Below are 21,616 nucleotides of genomic sequence, written 5' to 3' on the forward strand. Positions count from 1 at the left end.
TTTAGTAGTGTAGATACTAGTTAAAGAACTGTGATACTTAAAGATGTTGTCGCCTGTGACCATTGTCTTAAACAGTTTTAAATGGCTTGCTCTGGCTGGTGGCTGACAATGAATATGGAAGGGTCAGTATTTTATTCATGGCAGTGTTACTGAGTATGTGGTTCTGGAAATAAATTTCATTGTGTCTGTACTTTCTCTTGGAAAACCTACTGTAAACATCAGTATTTGGAACACATAACAGCAGTTTGTGTTTCTTGAATCTTGGCAGTTTTATTTGGAAAGAAAAGATGCAATATGATTAAAAACAATGGGGGAGCAACTAGCTTTAAAATGTATTAAAGTATATAAAATGACTATATTATATGGCTAGATCTCTTATTTCTATAATCTGAAAAGAAGTTTAGGATAAGTATCCTTAAGTTCTGTTATATTTTGCAGGTGAAACAGTGAATGTTGGAGATGCGTTGTGTGAAATTGAAACGGACAAAGCAGTGGTTACCATGGAATCGAGTGAGGAGGGCATATTGGCTAAAATACTGGTAGGAATTCTGCATGTCTGGATAGGATGATGTAACTTCTCTTTAGACTGCTGTTTAGCATATTTCCTCAAAAATTAGTTTAGATAGCTAAATTTCTGCTCAGCTTCGAAAATAATGCACTTGCTTGCATTTCTAGGGAGAACTAATTGCTCTATTTGTTTTGCACATGTACCAGACAACTGGTACATAGCACATGATTCTAGGTATGTATGTAATGGATTTTCAGTTACCCTGATTGAATTATGTTGTTTTGTATGGTTTACACCTTATGAATTATGTTCATGCAATATTGTAGTTCATGACATCTCTTACTCTGAGTTATAGAAAACAAGTCACAATCAGTTGGAATGTGGAATTTTGGGTGGTACTTTATCTGGGATGTGTGGTCTCTGTGCTAGATTATCTTGTGCTAGTCATTCAGGGTGGAACATTATACAACACGGGCTGACCCAGAGGACAATTCTTGGAGTTAATAGTTTTCTGTATTAAAATTAGATTGATTAAGGTTAATATAAAGAACGAGAACTAGGATGAGTGTGAAGTTCTCTGAAAATAATTTGGGAGTATTGATGTTTATGTGCATATATAACAGAGATAATGCTGAGTTTGTTTGGGTTCCTTTTTTATGTTTGGCTTTAAATCCTGTTCTGGACAAGAGAGATCAGGATGGAGGACTTGGTTCTAACCCTAGATTGCTTAAGGTCTGCTTGCAGGTCCTATGCTGTGCTTTACATACAGTGATCTAAAAAGACAAGTTAAATTCTGTCTCTTTTCCTATTCTCCTCCTTCTCTTTTCTAACGTTTTTAAAAAGTATTTCTTATTTCAAAATGGCCTGATGCTAATTCTCCTCAAAATTAAGAAGGGTAGGGCTGTAATTCTGTAGCATTCTGTTGCGGCTGCTATGTACAAGTAAATATTACATTTCTTGAAAGCTCATATTTGATGCTTAAAAATTAAGGGAAACTTTGTCTTGTGCATTAAATATGTAAAATGGAAATATTTTCAAGTTTCTTATCTCTGGGGAGGGAAGTTAAAGTGTATTGTTAACTGTGTATAAAGGCAGGGTAAGTATTTACCCTCCCTTTCAATATTCACCACTTTTCTAAAATTTTCTCCAAACAATTTTCAAATATGTGGAGTTCCCTCATGTGTCCTGTGAAGGCTTAAACTGTCAACTAGCCTGTAGCACTTCCAACAAGAACAAGGATATCTTTTCTTTTTCCCTTTTAGAAATTGTGCAGATAATCGTGGATGATCTTAAATAATAAATTTACTTTTTGTTCCAAAACATGTTTTCCAGATATTCCCAGTGCTTAAAGGCTAGTCTATGCCTCACTTGAAAGAAAAGAAGACATGTAAATTATAGTCTGTTCCTTACACTCCAAGGCTCCATCCTCAAGGTTTACTTGGGAGGACTAACATTTTGTGCTTTTCTCTCTCAAATTCTTGACTTTGAAATTTTCTAAACAGTCTCATTTCTATGCTGGTGGTGTATTGCAGCTGTTTCCTCTCTCCCTCGGCAATAATTAAACAATAGAGTGATTTGGAAGAACTTGAAATAAAATAAAAATGAGATGTGTATTTATAGTAAATATTATGTAATTTGATCAGGGAGATCTCATCTAGAGAATAGCTACACAAGAGGTACGGAGTGCTTAATTATATATATTAGATATACTGATATTAATTGCAGTCCAACCACTTAGGAAACAGCAGAATGGGTGTGAGTATGAACTAGTTCCTAGCAAATTCTATCCTATGCACAGTGAGACACCTGTTTGTGCTGTTATCACAAAAGCTTTTTGGACTGGTATATGAGGTTGCCTATCTCTTCTACAGTTGCATTTTCTTACAGCAGCATGTATTTGCATAGTTACCCTTTGACAAAACAGAAAAGGGAGGGTAGCATCCCACGTAACAGCTTTTAAGAACTGATGTCCTGTTTAGCATCTTCCTTTTTTGTATAAGCAAAGGGGCAGCATCCTTTGCAAAAATCAAAGCATCAAAATAAGTGGAGGGCTGGGTAGGGAGGAGAGGTGGTATAAGATGGAACTCAGCTGCAAGTGAAATATATCAGGATTTACAAGAAATTGTCATTAGTGTTTAATTTCTACAGGATAACTTGCATGTAAGCACTAGTTTATGTTAACAAGTAATATTTCTGTAAGTCTTTTCCTTCTTTTAATTCCACTGCTAGAGTATTTTTTTCCCAGATGTTCAATTTTTTTGTAGCACCTTGAAACTTCTGAGATTTTGTTTTCAACTGTGGAGCAACAAACATAATAATCTTCAGAGAATCTATTCTGCAGTTCCAGGATGAAGTCTCACATCAGATGTATTTTTTAATCTGTTTTTATTCTCCCTGTAGTTATTTAAATAATTGCTTAGTAATGCTTTCACTATTTTTAATTCTGTCTTCTTCAGCTTTGAATGTTTCCAAAAAATTATTTTGCACTTAATAGCCTAGACAAAAAACTTGTGCAACCTATTCTGCATTTGCAGACACTACTTTGTTAAATTGTATGAGGAGGAGATATGGGCATTGTCTCTGTCTGACTGTGAAGGCCACTATAATGTCTCTCCAAGGCCTTCCCTTCTCCAGGCTGAACAATCCCAGCTCTCAGCCTGTGTTGGTAGGAGAGGTGCTCCAGCCCTCTGGTCACCTATGTGGCTCGTCCTCTGGGCCTGCTCTAACAGGTCCATGTCTTTCCTGTGTTGAGGACTGCAGACCTGGACACATCACTCTAGGTAGGGTTTAACCAGTAGAGGGGCAGAATCACCTCCCTCAACCTGCTGCTCACGCTGCTTTAGATGCAGCACAGGATGGGTTTGGCTTTCTGGGCTGCGAGTGCACACTGTTGGCTCATGTCCAGTTTCTCAGCCATCAGAGCCCGCAAGTCCTTCTACTTATTTCAGGTTTTTCTACATCAGAGATTCTTGGGTTCATTGAGATTTATGCAGAGGATTTTTGGTATTGTGAAAAGTGAAAATGAAGCAGTGACTCAAAAATCCAGGCGTTGAAAAGTTAAGCAAAATTGTAACAGTTTGTCTATTCTAGTTCTGAGCTGCAAAGGCTGTGTGTTTAAAAACTTACTTTGATTTCTGAATGCTAACTTGAGGTGTATGGAATTTGGGGACATAGGTTAATATTCCTAACCTTATAATAGCAATTATAGTTCATTTCAGTCTTGAGTCATCTTACTAATAATAGGAATAAAATGGGATATATTTTATTGATGAATTGCCATTAACACACCTAAAACTTTCACATCTACCATTTTTATTCATATTAGAGTAGGCAGCACAATATGTAACTTAATGTTCTCATCACCTTAAATTTAGTTGGATGAAGGAAGCAAAAATGTACGCTTGGGCTCGCTAATTGGTCTGCTGGTAGAGGAAGGACAGGACTGGAAGCAAGTTGAAATACCAGCTGCTGATAGTGATCCATCTTCCCTGGCTCCACCGCCACCTGCTCGTCCCTCAGCTCCTGCAAGTCCTTCTGTTGCAGCTCCTCCTAAATTGGAACCTCAACCTGGAAAACTGCAGTAGGTTTCTGTGTTTGTTATGAAATGGAACTCTTTGTTAGATTAGTATACATGAACCAAAGATAGTCTTTTATCCCTTTTTACCTCAAGTAATAGGCTGTTAGTTTAAGAACGTTTCAGCATGTGTGAGATAATAAGGCTTGCATGCCTAGAATATTTCTTTGCTTGTAAGCCCAAGAAGTCAGTTCAAACAACATAATTTTATTAGAATAAAATGTACTTTCATTCTGACATGCAATTGCTTTATGAAGGATTTTAAGCTTACAATTAGGAAGAAGTTGTGTTAATATATGGTGGACACTAATGCTTATGCATCAGATGCTCAATGTATCTATAACTTGTTTCCTGTTTCTATTTCTAGGAGATTTAAAAAACCCAAACAAATGGCACACTCTAAAACCCTTTCAAGCTCTTGTATTTTTTATTTCTTCTAATTTTCATAACAGTGGAATGTGAAAAACTCAAAAGAGTGGGTTTATGTGGTCTTTGTTTTGTTTTGTTTTAATCTGTTAAGGTGCTCTAAGCATTATAAACATTCTGGAGGGGGAGTCAGCCCCAGAGGGTTAGTCAGGTAACAATAATCTGTAAATCACGGCTTCATCTTGCATGATATATCTTATTTGCAGTGAATTGTGATAGCACAAAAGCTGTGATATTACAGCCTGTTAAAGAAAAGATAGGGAACTAATTTTGGTAGCATGTGTTATGTAAACTTTGTAGTTTGAAGTTTTGTATTTTCTTGTTTGTGAGATTTTTCTTTTTTTCCTTTTTTTCCCCCCAACCTCATTACCTTTTCAGTCTGGTTTATTCTGTTTACTAAGTGCTGGGAGCATTCAGGCTTTTCTCATGCAAGTGAAAGACAACTAATTGAGGTCATTGCCCAAGCCTTACCTGTAGTAGGAGGATGATCCACTGAAAGGATCCTTGAAAGGATTATGTCTTACCAACGAATATCAGACAGTGATGTCTCACTGCAGCTGTTAATTAGAGATGTATCCACATGTTCAGAACCAAGTGATCATTTTTGACATACCTTTTTTTGGTAAGAGCTTAATAGACAGTTCTTAAAATTCAATGAGGTGCAAATACAGTCTCCTTTAGGAAATAATGAATTGGAGGTTTTGTGAAAAGACTTGAAACCAAGTATTTATTCTTTTATGAATATGTTGCTTCTTTTGTATCTAAGAATTCTGAAATATCTACATGTTGGCTCTTTTCCTCATTTCAGAAAGCAAGTCATGCTAAGGTACTAGGTAGCTATGGTACTGGGTACTCTGTAGCTATGTACTCTGCTTTGTAGTTAATCACATTTCTGTTTCCAGACAGAAATGTAGTTTCTCTTGATGTACATTAAATGAAATAAGTTAATCTTATTATTTAAATAGTTTACTTTTTCCCCTCATGTCTTTAGGGTTCGTTTAAGTCCTGCAGCTCGCAACATTCTGGAAACACATGGACTAGATCCAAGCAATGTGACACCTACTGGGCCTCGAGGAATCTTCACTAAAGAGTATGTAGATATTTTGGTAAAGCTACAACCCCATATTTCTTTATTTCTTCCTTTGAAACTAGAGCAATCACCATGAGATTAATATCAATATATTCAAAAAGCCTAGTCTTTGTTCTATTTTTTCCTGTGGATTGGCTTAGTTAAATCTGAAAAACCTAATGAAAAGATAGGGAGAATAGATTAGGAAATATTTTAAGAAGCCTTAATTAAAAACAAACAAACAAACATTAATATTTTTTATGTCCCACCTTAGCTGTGTGGTAATGCTGTCACATTTCCTGCAGCTCAGCCTAATGATGACTGTTGACTCCTAAGCACCACTGTGAGCTACCGTTGTGTATCTCAAGTACTTTGCTTCTCCAAGATGCATACAGAGCCAAAATAAAATACCAGTGGTGTGTTTTCTTTAACTCTTGGGGATTTCAGATCTTTTGCTTTTTTTCACTGAAGTTCAGTTATGAGATCTGTCAGGATTTCATTTGTTCCCATTTTTAGTAGACTGGGGAGAGCAATGAAGTGTAATGATAAGAAATTCCAGAATTCTGTTTTTCTCCCTTTTTTCCCTGTCTGCAATTTAAACAATGTTTGTTTACGAAGCTGTGGTTTGTTATGATCAGGCTTCTAGTAGTTTATTAAACTTTTTGAGTGTTCTCTTGTAATCATTGGCAGTCAAGCCTCTGAGTGGGGAAGTTGTATATAAAAACACGGTAGATCCAGCGCCTTTAGTCTTGAAATGATGCATTATCTTCACATGAGCATGTATGTTATTGGAGGTGAGGATTTTGGCAGAAATAAATATTTTCGTTCTCGGTAAAATTATTCCTTTCAACAAATGCCATCATTCTCTTACACAGACCTTTCAGGCTGCTGTTGTTTTAGTTCCAGTCAAAGACAACCAGGACCAAGTCAGTATAACTTGGAATTGAACCCAGAAAAGCAGACAGTTTTTTCGAAACTTTTTTTCCTTATGATCTTTGCCTGAGTTGAGATAAAATAAGGAATTGCATAGATATAATATCCTGTGTAACAGAAATCATCAGAGATAATTTCTTCTTAATTATGTAACTGTAACGGTAATTTATGGTGTGTAACAAGACTATGGCAGGTGGAAAACCCTCTAGGACTTTGAGCTAGTAAATTAACATTTCCTAGTTGTCATGGAGATGTAGCAAAGATTTTTCTGTAGCTATGAGAATTATCTAGCAAAATAATTTCTTTTTAAAACTGCTTTCTTTTATACAAAAGATTTGACTTTGTAATTCTTTTTAAGGTACAGAATGCCTGGGGTTTTTTAACCATTCTTTTGAAATGGGGTTAATCTTTCATATGCCTACAGATTCTGCCATTATGTTCAGTTTGAAATAAAGTGTGCAGATTTTTATAGAGAGCTGGTACAGATATTCAGGGAGGTATTTCCTTTGCTACACTCACCAGATTAAAATAAACAAAGAAAGATATTTAGTTACATAAGCAAGCAAGAGTCTTTCCCCCGACTTTCTATCTTTAAATACAACTCACTGTAAAATTTTTAATAGCAATAGAAATTTTTACTTAATAGCTTTCTCTGCCAAAATCTGCTTCCTTAGTGGGCTGATACTTTATTTATTTATATTCTTTTATTTATTTATATTTTTCTTATGTGTCTGTGCAAGGCTGATTTACAGTTGTCTTCCTCTTGCTTGTTTTGTTGTTGGTTTTTTTGTGGTTTTTTTTTTTAAAGGAGTGGCAGCTTTTTTTTTATTATTTCTAAGCAAAATCCTTTGGTTTCTTCAAAAACATACTAGAAAACTGATGGGTCAGTACCAAGTAATTCACAAATTCTGTCAAAGATTGTACCATGCTTCTACTCATCAGCTCAGACACTGTGTTTGGGGGAGCTATGTTAAAATTGATCGCTACAGGCCACTCCTGTCCTTTCCCATCCTATTTAGTGATCTAGGGATTTATAAATGCAGCCATGAAAAGGTGGGGAGGTTAGTTACAAAGAACTGTGTTTTTCTGAGGCCATGTTCCTCCCATCAGTGCCTTCCCACCAGCTCTTGTTAAGTTAGTGTGGTTTGGGATCTCTGCTCAGACCTTTTCAGCTTGCAAATAAAGCACAGTGCAGAGATGCAGTGCTGTTTTTCTGGAGATTATATTCATGTGTATTTGTTGGGTACAGCAGGATCTCTGCTGTGTGCAGTTTGTCGGCTGCCATTATGAAGGAATGAGCTCCTTCTATAATGCTAATAGGGCAATAAGTCTGATTCCTAAAAGTTTGATGTGTAGCATTCTCTGTTCACTGTTTTCCTTCTTCCAGGATATCTTATAGGAATTGAGTAAAGAGATGTGCATATGAGAGGGGATGAGGACAGTTTAGTAACAGTAACTGCCACCAGAGGAGGCTTGTGTCAATCCATACATCTCTTGTTGCACCTTGGATTCTTAGTGATTTTTAGGTGTCTGTATAATTGTCCATTTCAAGCAATGTATTTGGAATGCAAAATACTCGGTTTACTGTCACTGTGTTTTTGGATTTTTGCTATAAAAGACAATACACTTCTGGAGTAGTGGTAAACTGAAGTGTAACAGAGTTGCCAGAATCTGCATACTTCTAATAATAACAATTTGGTAAGGCATTTTTTTGTTTAATAAATGTTTATTAGGCTGTGGTATCTTTTCTGGGGAGCAGACTGCTCTTTCATGTTTGTTACCCCGCTCTCTCATCATTCTCTCTTGCTATCCTGTGTTGTTAGAAGTTTATAGACTTGTTGGAAAGATGTGACCAACCCTTGCTTTTCCAGTTTAATGAAGTATCTATTTGCCTGACTTGTACTAAAACTTGTTTAATTTTATTTGGTTTGATGCCTCCTCCAACTTTACTTATATTCAGGCTTGCAGTATTGCAACCATAACAGTCATAACATTGCTGTACCTGTTTTTCCTAATCAGTTAAATGGTGTGGAATTGCGGGGGGGGGAGGGAAGTCTATTCATATGTATGTGTAACAAATGTTTATGAATTTTGATTTTTATATATGTATATTTTATACATATTTTTATGTAATGCTCACAAATGAGTTTCAAAAAGTCTTGAGTGAATCTTCTAAAAATAAGCTCAATTTTGGCAATACATTTTTCAGTTAACACACTAAAAACCACCAAAACCAGATGGTCTCTCTTATGACTGCCAAGTTAAAACCCTTAGGTAATTTTTGGTAGCTTCTAATGTGTTAACTAAAAAAGTTGCGTTATGTCAGGCAGTTACTTTTTTTGTTTCAAATTATAATGGTAGGGAATGATTTTTATTCTGTGAAATCTAATTTCTTTCCCTGATATACTGGTGGTGTTAAATACTAAACACGTAATTTTAAAACAAATCTTGGCTAGCATGTTAATGTGGGAAAACAAGTAACAACTTTTAATTATGTCAAATTATATCTTGAGCTCAGTTTTTATTTTTAATATTGTTTGCTGAAGCAAAAAATCATTTGTTGAGCTAAAAATAAATTGAAGCAAGTCAGCAATTGATAAAATGCAGTATGTAGAACATACAGAGCGTTTCGGTTTTCAGTTCTTGGTGCTGGAGTGCTACTTTTTAAGAAGAAATAAGAATGCATAATGTTCTGAGATTTTGTTCTTTCTACATTTAATTTAATGAATAAATTTAATAACAAACTCTTGGCTGTCACTCAAGAATAGACTCTCACTCAAACAGTAATCCACTGAAATTAGACAGCTTTATTTAGTATTTATGGCTTGTGTTTCAAAACCATGCTAGGGTTGTAAAGAGTCTGATTTTTAATTTGTTTTTAATTTTCTCTGCCAATTTATGGAGTAAAACTGTGTACATGCTGTGGTGATGTCTTCATGAAGTAATAGAGACTTATCTAATAACATGATACAGGCTTTTCTAATCAGATCTGGGGCATAAAGAGGGGGGATCTACAGCTTACTTCCAGTTGCAGTTGGCAGTGGTGGTGTAAATGCAATCTGTTTAGCCTCGTAGATGCAAATCTTCAGCATGCTGCTTTATAAATACAGTGTACCTGGGGTAGATGTAGTATCATGGTTTAAGATGGGAGTTACTCCTATCTGTCATAATGTGCCCAAAAGAGGGAAATGTTGAGGTGGTAGCTATAAAATACTGGGAGAATAGAGTAGGCAAGGTTCAACCACAGCTGGGACTGTTTAGATGTTACCCAGGTTTTGGCTTTTTTTCTCTAGTGTGGTGCTGTCTTTCACATGGCTTAAAGAGTATGGACCTGTTTGCCATCTGTACTTGACTGTATGGCAGAAGGGTACAGAGAAATGAGTGATAAAATTTATTACTTAATTTTCAATTAGCACTAAGTAATTACATTAAATTCATATTATTACAAATATAACAGATGAAACAGCTTTTACTTGAGACTTTATAGCCTGAATAAGTGTACCATCTTATTTAGAAGAATTGTTAGTGCAATTCAGAAATCACATTGTACACTCACAGTTACTAATGATGATTGTTATGCTTCTCTAACACAAATGTTTTCTGTTACTGCATATTCAAGCCCTTTTATTCATAGAAGTTAATGAGAATATACTAAGAAGATACTACAAAAATAACATAAATTTAATATCAGTTACTAATAATCACCTTCTTAATGTTTGGTTTGGCAACAGAAATTTAAATGTACAGACGTGGCTAATTAGTTAGAATAAGTGATGGAATAGTAATACTTAGGGACTTAGTGAAATACTGACAACAAAGAAACTATTTAATGTGTTTAATCACCAGGGATGCTCTCAAACTTCTGCAAGAGAAGCAGAAGGGTAAACCCACTGAACTGAAACCTATGGTTTCTCCAGCTCCTCTCCAGCCTGCTGCAGTGCCTTCTGCTTCGCCAGCAACAGCTGCTTATCCAAGGCCAGCGGTTCCACCAGTTTCCACGCCAGGACAACCTGCTGCTCTGGTAACACTCCTGTTAAGATTTCAGCATTCCTACAGCTGAATAGTGCAATGGCTGCTTAAGTAACTTTATGAGATTTCTAGAACTGGAGAGAGGGAGGAAACTAAGGCCACCCAGATGGCCTTAGAAAGCCCAGTCATGTGCAATTGTTAGTAATTTTCAGGGATCCTAAAGCAGTGTAATTCAAACTCTGAAATTCATAAAATTATGGCCTGCATAGTGCTTTGTGTAGCTTGCAAATTGAAGCCATGGAAAAACTTACACTACAGGCCTTGGAAATGGAAAAGTCAGAGAGGCAGCAGTTTTATTTCAGTCCCCAAACAAGATGCCACTACTTTGGAAATCAACAATATTCTCTTTCCCTCAATCACTACAGGATCAGTATGTGAATGTGTATTTCCAAACTTGGAGAAACTAGAATCATGATTTATTTTTACTGTACTTCATTCATTTGCTTTCCTGCAAGATGTAAATGGCCATTGATGAGTTGCCAAGAAGTGAGCAAGGAAAGGGGTTGGTGATTGCTTTGAAGAGTGATTTTGCAAACTTTAGCACCTAAATACAGTGTCTATGTTAAATTGAAGTGTTAGACATATTAGAAATTATTTTTAAGAATAAATCATAGAATCAGCTGGGTTGGAAGGGACCTCTGAGATCATGAAGTCCAACCCTCGATCCGCTACCACCGTGGTTACTAGACCATGGCACTAAGTGCCACATCCAGTCTCATCTTAAAAACCTCCAGGGACAGGGAATCCACCACTTCCCTGGGCAGCCCATTCCAATGCCTGATTACCCTCTCTGTGAGAATTTCCTAATATCTAACCTAAACCTCCCCTGGCAGAGCTTAAGACCCTGCCCTCTTGTCTTGCTGATAGTTGCCTGGGAGAAGAGACCAACCCCCACCTGGCTACAACCTCCTTTCAGGGAGTTGTAGAGAGTGATGAGGTCTCCTCTGAGCCTCCTCTTCTCCAGGCTAAACAGCCCCAGCTCCCTCAGCCTCTCCTCATAGGACTTGTGCTCCAGTCCCTTCACCAGCCTTGTTGCTCTACTCTGAACTTGCTGAAATAGACATTAGTAGAAATGGAAAAGCTTTTGTGAAAATTTTCTGGCTCTAGAACTAGATTTGATGTATCTTCTTAGGCTGAAGTTTACAATGTACCTACAATTTATAATATTCAGAAAATGTTGCCTTTTTTTTGCACTGTACAAGGAACCAAACAAAGAACACAGAAGCTCAAACTTAGATATTTTTCCATTACAGAATAAAACATTTCCATGATTGCACCGGAACATACATATTGCAGTTTGTTGTGTGTTGAGGGCTATTCAGTATGCACTTAGGATTCTATGACTCCTTGTATGTTCAGGTGATATGTGTTAAAGATTAGGTACACAAAGTAATGTTTTACAGATTCACTTATTTTCTTGCTTTTTGTAGTCACTGGTATTTCAAGAGATTTCTTGCAAGTTGACTTGCTTCTGTGAAGAAGCTGGCTATTGAAACATTATTGAATATATCTGGAAAGAGGAAGAAGAATAACAAAAAAGATACAGTAAAGCCTGTCTTAAGGAACCACTCACGAACTGAAAAAGCAGTAGCTTACTGAGGAAATATTCTATTATATTTTAAGTGAAACCAAGTATAATCTGAGCAATATACCAAGTCTGGGCACATAGAATAGTGCTTATATACTCTGGTTGAAAAGTAATGCCTCAACATTTGTTTTTTTGGGGTTTTTTTGTTGTTTTGAAAGAGGATTCATTCTATACTGTAAAATGAAACTATTGTGTAAAATCTTTTATGTTGATCCCACTTGGGAGGAACAGACTAGAACACTCAGTGGTCTTAATCATATTAATTTCAGTAGTTGGAATGTATCGCTTTTGAATAATTAGAGGAGCAGGAGTCACTGATGGTAACACATAAATGCTGGAGTACTGTTTCAGCAGAGGGGAAGTGTATTTGCTCTCTTGATAATTAATATCCAGCATATGATTTCTTTCAGGGCACATTCACAGAAATCCCAGCTAGCAACATCCGAAGAGTTATTGCTAAGAGATTAACAGAGTCTAAAACTACGATACCTCATGCATATGCTGCTGCTGACTGTAACATTGATGCTGTTTTGAAATTAAGAAAACAATTGGCCAAAGGTTAGTAGTTTAACTGATTCACTATAACATGTGCTACTAATGAATAGCTTGTTTTGTTTACATAAACTTCCCCAGGAGGTGTAGATTTTTGCATAGGCAGACGACTGTGCGTTCAAATAATTTTTTTCAGTGTTCTATTTGTTGGAGTCAAGCTGTAGTTCCCTGTGATTATTGAACTGGACAACTTTTAGGATAAGATATAGGAAGACAGAGGTGTTACTTTGCCAACTAACACAGCACTCTGTAGACATCTGCAGTTTGGCACAGGACTAAACATTGTCCAGTAGGTTTTTGTTTCCTTCCATCCAGATCCAGCAATATTTACTTCTTAATGGTTAAAATCTCAATTTATTCATGTGAAAGATAATAAGGGAAGCTTCAAATTAAAATACGTTCATGCTCTGTACTTCTAGGTACAATAACAAATTTTAGTTTTGCTGGCCTCTTTGTGGAACTAACTGGGAAAGGAAAGTTAATGCATCCTTCTCAAATTATGAGTGAGAATGACTTTATCCATGGTGAGCAAAGAAAGTGAGTTTTAGTACATGCCAGCTAGTGCTTGGTAAATTCTTCTAGAAGGCAAAGTAATGGTATTAGTGTGAAGGAAGCAGGGTTATCTCTTTCACTGAAATTTATATACATGCTTAAAGCTTATGTTAAACTATTAGAATAGAAATCTGTCCCGCAGAAAACTGAATTATTTTAAATATACACTGAGAATTAGATTAAAAACTGTACATGTCAATATATATGTGTGTGTGTGTAAATTCCAATTTTCATGTGTCCAGTGTGTCTTATTTATACACAAGTGCTTATGTATAAGATCAAGAAGTTAAATTTTCCCTTTTTATCTCAACTCCTGTTCACTGAAGTGACTTACTTAGAAAAAGTTCTTAAAGCTCAAGATATAATAAAAAAATTACTTTCTTTTGGCTAAAAATGTTTTTGTTTTTACTGAAATCAGCAATTACTAAAATTGCATGTACCATGCAATAGGATGCTTTAATAGTTTCAAAATTAACTTTGCAGACTAGAATCTTCTTTCCCAAATCTCAGTTCAGCAAAGTATGTATGACATGAATTTAAAAAAAATAAACAGAATAATTTTTCAAGAGAACACTCTTTGGGCAGGTACTTCATTTTCATGCAAAATATCACAGAAGTGGGTTTTCCTTAGTGTCTTTTTGTTTTAGAACTTGTATTTAGTTGGGTAAAAATCCTGAATGAAAGTTCTTTACTTTACATCATAATCTTCTGAATTTAAATGATTTTTATTATATTTAAAAATATTTGGTCAATATTCTGAATTTAATACTGTCTACAGGAAGTGGCTCTAATTTAATGGTTCTTGAAGATACTAAACCAAAACCTGTGGAAACCCTTTAGGGAAGCTATCCCTTTTACTCTTCTGATTTTCTCCCACCTTCCTCTGTGGGGAAGTGAGCGAGCAGCTGCCTGGTGCTTAGTTGCCACCTGGGATTAAACCGTGACGCACCTTCACTTATCTCCTAAACTACTTGCAGAGGCTACAGATTTTTTTGGAGATAATTTTTCTTCACAGAAAAGCTGGATTAAACTGTTGCAAAAATGCACTGTTTGTTTTTGCCTCTCTAGTATCTTCGTTCCCTCTCATGCCAAAACTTGAGTTATTTTAAGCTCTCCCGATCCATGGATACATTTCGACATCAGACCTGTAAAACAGTTAATACAAACATAATTGAGGGGATAACTGCAAAGTAAGAAGCAGTAGCTGAGGGGAAGGGAGACAAGGTGGGGGCAATCCCTGGCTGCAATTTGCTTCTTGTTCATGGAGCTCTAATTCTAATACATTGAGAAATGAAGTTTGTCTTCAGCTGTCCAGGAAGAGCAACCTTCTCAGGAAATCTCTCTGGTTTTAAGGCAGAACTTGATAAGTCAGTCAAGATAATGTGTTATGATTGCAATATCTGCAAGGGATTCTTCTCATCTTAAATTTCTATAAAATGTGAACTATTCTTCAAAAATAATCATTTTCTTCAAGTGTCAGAAGTTAAAAATATTGTTTATTGAGTTGACCTCTGCCTAAAATGAAATTTCTTGCCTTTTATCTGCTGGAAACCAGTTGAGATAAGCTGATGTCTACTTTATCAGTTGCAGCCAAATTAATTAAGAATGGCTTTTTTAATTATTCTTCATGCTCTTAGAGGAGATGTCCCTTTTCAAATCAAATTGGGAAAATATTGATTACTTTTTCTTTTGATAGGTTTAGCTAATTATGCTGGTGAAATGAGAATTCATTTGTTTACAGAACTTCTCAATGCCTACAAAGTTTGGGTACTATTGCAGGCACACTCTCTGCCACTTAGTGCATTTAATTTTCTTTCGTCATTCAGTCTAACTTCAGAAATCTCATTTTCCACAATGTTTACGGTGTATAAGCAAGTAGTGAAGTTCTGTTTGCTGAAGGAGACATGCAGACATGCACCTCATAGACTGGTACTAAGTGTGTGGCTTGGGTAAAAAAAAGTCTAAAGGCCCATTATTTTATAAAGTGAAGAAACAGTGGGGTGGTTTTTCTCCTATCTTTCTGCTATACTTCTTTTTAAAAAAAAAAACACAAAGATCAATTCTAAAGACTGAATACATTCTTGAAGATATTCTTTTTGTCCCAAGGGGGAGAAAAGTTTTCTTGCTTTTATGATTGTAGTTTGAAGGTGAGTGACTTTCTGGCAGTGATTCAAAGAAGTAAATCTACTGAATTGCTGGAATCCTGTCATCACACAAATACTGATAAAGAAATCTTAGGAGCAATAATTGTTGTCTTTTTTTTTTCCTTTTCTTTTTGCAGATGACATTAAAGTATCTGTAAATGATTTTATTATCAAGGCAACTGCAGTTACTCTGAAGGTAAGCAAATAATTGACTTTTAAAATATATTTTTGATAGTCAACTGCCAAGGAGACAAAAGTATTTTGTGAGCCTCTGTGGAGATATGAATGTGATCATAGCGAAGTTGGTAATTCTGTATTGCTTATTGTCAGGTTTTTTAGGTCTCCAGATAAAATTCTCTGCACTGTCTTTGCTGTGAACTGCATAAAATGAGAACTTCTTAGTAAAGGTCCACATACTATAGTTAACAGCTGCAGATAATAGTAGTTGCTTTGTCAGCAGACTAAAGCAATGGTCAAGTCTTCTATTCTTTGTTGCATCTTATTTCTCTTATAGTTATAAACAAATATTTATCTAAGTCTTATGTATACCTCAAATATATTCTGATGGCATATTCAGTGACACCTGCTTTGAAATAAAAGTTCTTCAGGCAACCAGTCTTTCCTCATTGCCAAGACTTGTCATTGTTCCCTTTGTCAATGTAAAAATTAAATGATTGTTATACATGCTGAAGTTAAAATTTAAATTTCATTAGTATCTCCATAATCCATGCCAAGCTACAGAGGCATTACAGTAACCATAAGCTATTTGTGTGTTCTCTGTGTAGACCTGGAGACATTGCCTTCCAATTTGTGTCTATTGCTCTGTTTGGAAAGCATTCCCAGTACCACTTAATTTCTTGAAACTAAAATGTTACAGAGATACTTCTTTAGGAGAACTCCCATGCTTTGGAACTACTTCCTCTTAGTCCAGGTTGTCTCAAATATAATCACTTGGAAAACATAATGTAAAATTAATCTTATTACCAAACTTATGAAAAGAAAGAACCATTATGGTTTCACTTACGTGTGGAAGGTGTTTGAAGGGGGTTTAGTTTTAATTCAGTTTGCACTTATTTTAAAATTAAGTCATAGAGGGGAGCTTTGACCAGCCTGAAAGCCAGGAAGATTCAGAAGGAAATAGTGTCTTTTAGTCATCACTAATAGCTGGAATGTAGAAAGATAATTAAGGGGGACACACACTTGATCCTTAAAACTGTCCGATGGAGTTTGCCCTTGTCATCAGGGCAACGTACTAATGTGTTACAAGGAAGAAATGCAGATTTTGAAGCAGTTTGGTATTGCAATGGATTTGTTTCCTATACCTTCTTAAATGCACAGTGATGACACCTTCTAGCTATATGATAAATGCCTAGAAAAGCTAGACTTTTCTGATATCAGTGCATCATTTGAGCAGCCGTTTCCGAAAGCTGCTATTTTAACTATTTAAAACTGAGGGAGGAATTTACGTTTAAGTTGGGGAACTATTCCTGTTCTCATGGATGTATGGAATTAGGAGAGAGTGCTGGACTTGAATGGACTTGACAACTTTCTAGTCAAACCTGTTCTAAATAGTAACATATAATAGTAAGAGCTATAGATTAATGCATAATTGCAATCTGGACAGAAAATATACAGAATACTAGGCAGTTTCATAAGTAAGTGCCTGAGAGAAATTCTGGGCGTTAGCTAGACTAGAAAAAAACTCCACAAGTTAATCAACACCAGAAACAGAAGGAGGGGCTAAATGTGTGCTGTCCTTTTGTTAGATGTGTACATAGCAAGAAGCTTCTTTTTGTGGCCCAGTGAAACCTTACATGAAAATGGTGGCATCCAGAATTTACTGTGAATTGCTAAGTGTGAGCATGGGATGACAGATTTCTGCACCAGAGAACAGGTGAAAGGAACAGGAGGCAGAGAGCAAGAGGAATGAAATATTAGGTTATGTGTTTTGTTTTCTGAGTGGGTTGTTAGATTGCTTTTTAGGGGACATTAATATTGTGTCGATATGGAAGTAATCAATTAATTCTTCTATTTTATTGCTTTGTCACAAATCCATGCTAACATTTGTTTGACTATTAAAATAATAACTTTAAAAAACCCAAACAGATTTAACTCAGTATATCAGGAAGCAAGTTCATGATCAAACTCATGTCTCAGCTATTTTCTGTCGTCATTTCAGAAAAAGATGTGGGCTACTTGTTTAAAAAAAGAAAACTCACTTCCATCTGCACCTCCCTACCCTGAAATTTGGTGGTGTAAATGCATTTGCAAGTTTAAATTCAGGGCAGCTTTATCAACTCTTTTCTGGGCACTGTTCAATCCATATTTTATTAGTATTTTCTTCCTGAACAACGAAAAATATGCTCTCCTAGCTTTAATGAGCCAACTGCAGCTGGTTTGACAGTTCATGATTGGTTGGCAAACACATCAAGATACTGCTTATATCAGTTCTTTAACATGGCAAGCTTCTCCCTCACACCTGTAGGATCACAAGTCCAATTATGAGTTCTGTGGTTTGGCTCGGTCTTGCCATTTGACAAACAGAATTTTCTAAATGTGCCAGTGGGCCCACCAGATGATAACCCATTAGAGTAATTCTGTCTTTCTGGAACAAGGAGGCATAAGTACTTTATAAGACTTACTTTAAAAGTAAGTCTTCCATTGCTGAAGTGACAAACTCTTTGTCCCTAGCATCTCTTTTGAATACCTTATATAGATAGTCATAGTTGTACAGCACCTACTTGAGGGCATCTTACAAGTGTGTGTACTGTGGGACTTATGAAGTTTATTCAGTTTCCAAAGAGTAGTACTAATACTTTTTTTTTTTTTTAACTATACATTCTCATGTTGAAGAATAGGAATTGAAGGTAGTGTCACACCGCTTCTTCTGGGAGTGCAATTGATTTAGATAAACAGAGATAGGTAGTGGAGTTAGTTTTGATAGAGATAGATAGTAGAGTTACTTTTGATAATATGTCCCTCTCATACTTTTTTCTGGAATACCTTCTTCACTAGGAAGTCAACGTCCAAATTCGTAATTTCATTAAGGTCATTAAATACTAATCTTGGATTTATTAGAAATAATTCCTTCACAGTATCTATGACCACCTTACCTGAGGCTTCACCTATATGTTGGGATATTTTTTCCCCTGAGCTGTTTCAGCTTTACATGATAAACTCAAAAAACTCATGGAAATTATCAGTAAACATCTTAATTTTAATTGATTCCACAAAAAAAAGTTGGATGCATTTTAGGAGAACCTTATCTGAATAACAGTGCGTGTACCTGCAACATATTCTTGTTGAGAGTCATGCTTGAGACACAAATGGAAAACAACACTAGGGTATAGTAGGATGGCCACTTCCATGCTTTCTGATTCAACATAATTTGATTTATTTTGGGTAATTGCACTACTTTGAAGCTTTACATGCTGGGAAACCATAGGGTGGTATCAATGAAGGAATTTGTAGGGTTTTTTTAATTTTTTTCGTTAATTTCTGGCCATTTCTGCCATTTTCAGTTTCTGGAGCATACATTCATGCTTTTTGACAAGGTAAATTTAAATAAAATAAAGGCAAGCTAATTAATTTGGTGAATGTGCCTGTACATAACTATGTGCCTTAATACCCTTTTTCTTAACAGCTGATTACACCGTTGTTCTTTGAAAAGCTGTCTCTTTTTTTTTTTATTCCCTGTCTGCCTTTTAGCAAATGCCAGATGTGAATGTAACCTGGGATGGAGAAGGCTGCAGGCAGCTGCAGTCCATTGACATATCTATTGCCGTGGCAACAGACCGAGGTCTCATTACACCAATCATAAAAGATGTTGCTGCCAAGGGAATACAAGAAATTGCTGCCTCTGCAAAGGTAGGTCTTAAATGTGCAGTAGGCTGAGGAATAGAGTAGCTACACTGTTTTTTGTAGCAGAAAATGTAGCATGACCCAGATACACATCAGTAATAGCAAAGGCAGTGGGTCTAAAGCAGTGTCAGCATTACTTATACTTCAAAATTATTCCTAATTTTGCAACTCCATTTTTAATTAACAGTAAGTTAGTCATCATGTTATTTAGTTGAATGATGGCTAGACTGCTTGAAACCTGTACAGACTTTTGTAATTTTATGTAATTGTGTTTTTGTAATCCTCATTAAAGCTAGATAATGTTAATTTCAGTAGTATTTCCGGTCTTTGGGTTTGTAATTTTGGTTTTTTGGTGTTTTTTTCCCTTCCCTTTCCCAGAAATTTGCTTTTATCTGTGTTACTCTCTTTACAATTATGTTATAGAACCTATTTCTGTCTGCATTTTTTCAATATGCGATTCAGTTGAGGATGTCATCCTATAGATAACATTGAACTCCTCAGACTAATGAGCAGTATTTTGCCTAGGCCAGGTGCCAGTTAGAGTGATCTGTGGCCATTGCTGCCAGACAGAGAAGGAGTATTTTGTGACAGGCAAAAGTACAATGAATGATGAAATGCCCCAACACAAGCCTTTTTCTGTCACATAATGAGTGCTAATCAAAGGCCTATAGCATCTGAGGAATGCAATGGGCATAAAACTGCTGCAAGGTCATAAAACTGTCCCCAGACTAGACACCACTGTGCTGTGTAAATTCTTGCCAAAACTACAGAAATCATATTAGTCTGTGTGTAGCAGAAAAAGGTGTGTCATATCACAAAACATTTATAATTGGATGTTTTTAACATTTTTCCCGTCCATATTGCTTACTTTATGTTGAATGTGTTGTAAAAACAATTTCTTTCACTAATATAATAGCCAGCAGAGGACAGTCAGCTGAGATTGTTCTGAGATTAGTGATAGAATGATGAGAAGAAAAGCGTTATAAGAAGTAAAGTATGTCATGTTTTCCTTATCATTCCCAATACCTGTAATACTGTGCAGTATTGAAAACCTCTCCTATCATAAATCACAGTGTCCTGTAGTTCTCATGATGGAAATGCAATCTTGCATCATGTTTAATATGGCCATGATAAAATGAGCATTACCCTTCTGTTTCAAATGGAATATGTGTAACATAAGTCACACTACTCACTGTAAAAGACACTGGGTTACATAGATTGCAGATGTCCACGCTAACACAGTTCTGCTTTTCACTTTTTCACTGAATTAGTGAAATAAATATGTAGCTGGCATGCACATGGGGGAGGCACAAACTAAAACTGCAGCTGCTTCTCTGTCAGTCTCCCTGACAGTTTGGTAGGCACTTCCATTGTGTAATTGCTTATATGTCCTCTTCTGCTGCATGTTAATTTTAACTTCTTTCCAGTTCATGTACATCTTTGTACCATATTTTCATCATTCAAGTAATGCAATTGCACAAATGCATTACGCTTATATTGACCCTATTGTGTGTATGTTATTCCCGTGGCTATTGTCTTCTGGTTCACTAATTATTCAGAGATGAGTAAAAACCTAAAATATAATGCAATGTGTCCTTGTAACTTGGACACCTTTATTATGAATTTAAAAGTTCTGTAAAACTCTGGTATTATCTTAGAACATAGTATGAACTTCTTGGGCTGTATTTTAACATTTCTTCAGTTGCATTTAGAAGTCTCACAAATTAAATAGGGATCACAGAAAGGGTGGTCTTAAAGGCACCTTCAAAAGGTGGTTGAATACTTAGCTGGAAGAAATACTTTCTTTCATTGTGGTAGAAAGTTCTGAAATGGTACATGTCAGTTTCTTTAAACAAGTCTGTTAAGAGGAATATTGTGATTTTGTCTCATCAGTATTTTGCTGGATAATCTAAAAACACTAGGGAGAATGGTGGTTCCATTTTGAAAATTGGAGCAACATTTTTTTTTTTGGTAAGATGAGAGAACAGCTTTTATTGAACAGCCAGTACTGTTGGGAAAATACGTTTTGTGTGCTAGTCTCTTTGCCATATTATTGCAGATACAACAGTGTTGCTGAGGTGCTTCCCTAAATCCAAAAGCAGATGACTTTTTAATGTCTGTATGGTACTTAAAATGTCTTACTGAATTAAAAAAAATTTGTCTATTACAACATGCTATTTTTTTTCTCTGCCTCTTTTTCTTCTTTCATTTTCCTTAGGCTCTAGCAAAGAAGGCTAGAGATGGAAAACTGTTACCAGAAGAGTACCAGGGAGGATCTTTTAGGTAAAACTCTCTAGCAGCATTTAATACATGCAGCATGGGTTCAGAACTGTTTTATCCTCACTATTCCACTGTGTTTTAATGCATTGCTTTTAAAGTC

General features: G+C 36.0%; 1 protein-coding gene across 1 annotated transcript in view; it reads left to right on the forward strand.

Annotated features, from left to right (window-relative positions):
- PDHX (pyruvate dehydrogenase complex component X) overlaps positions 1–21,616 on the forward strand; it is a 35,865-nt gene that overhangs the window by 10,914 nt on the left and 3,335 nt on the right. The window contains exons 3-10 of the mRNA XM_064657737.1: positions 439–539; positions 3,883–4,088; positions 5,500–5,598; positions 10,357–10,531; positions 12,538–12,685; positions 15,513–15,571; positions 19,084–19,242; positions 21,455–21,519. Coding sequence (XP_064513807.1) covers positions 439–539; positions 3,883–4,088; positions 5,500–5,598; positions 10,357–10,531; positions 12,538–12,685; positions 15,513–15,571; positions 19,084–19,242; positions 21,455–21,519 — 1,012 coding nt within the window. The remainder of the gene's footprint in view (positions 1–438; positions 540–3,882; positions 4,089–5,499; positions 5,599–10,356; positions 10,532–12,537; positions 12,686–15,512; positions 15,572–19,083; positions 19,243–21,454; positions 21,520–21,616) is intronic.

Source organism: Pseudopipra pipra, chromosome 6, assembly GCF_036250125.1.
Source record: "Pseudopipra pipra isolate bDixPip1 chromosome 6, bDixPip1.hap1, whole genome shotgun sequence".
In the NCBI taxonomy this organism is placed as follows: Eukaryota; Metazoa; Chordata; class Aves; order Passeriformes; family Pipridae; genus Pseudopipra; species Pseudopipra pipra.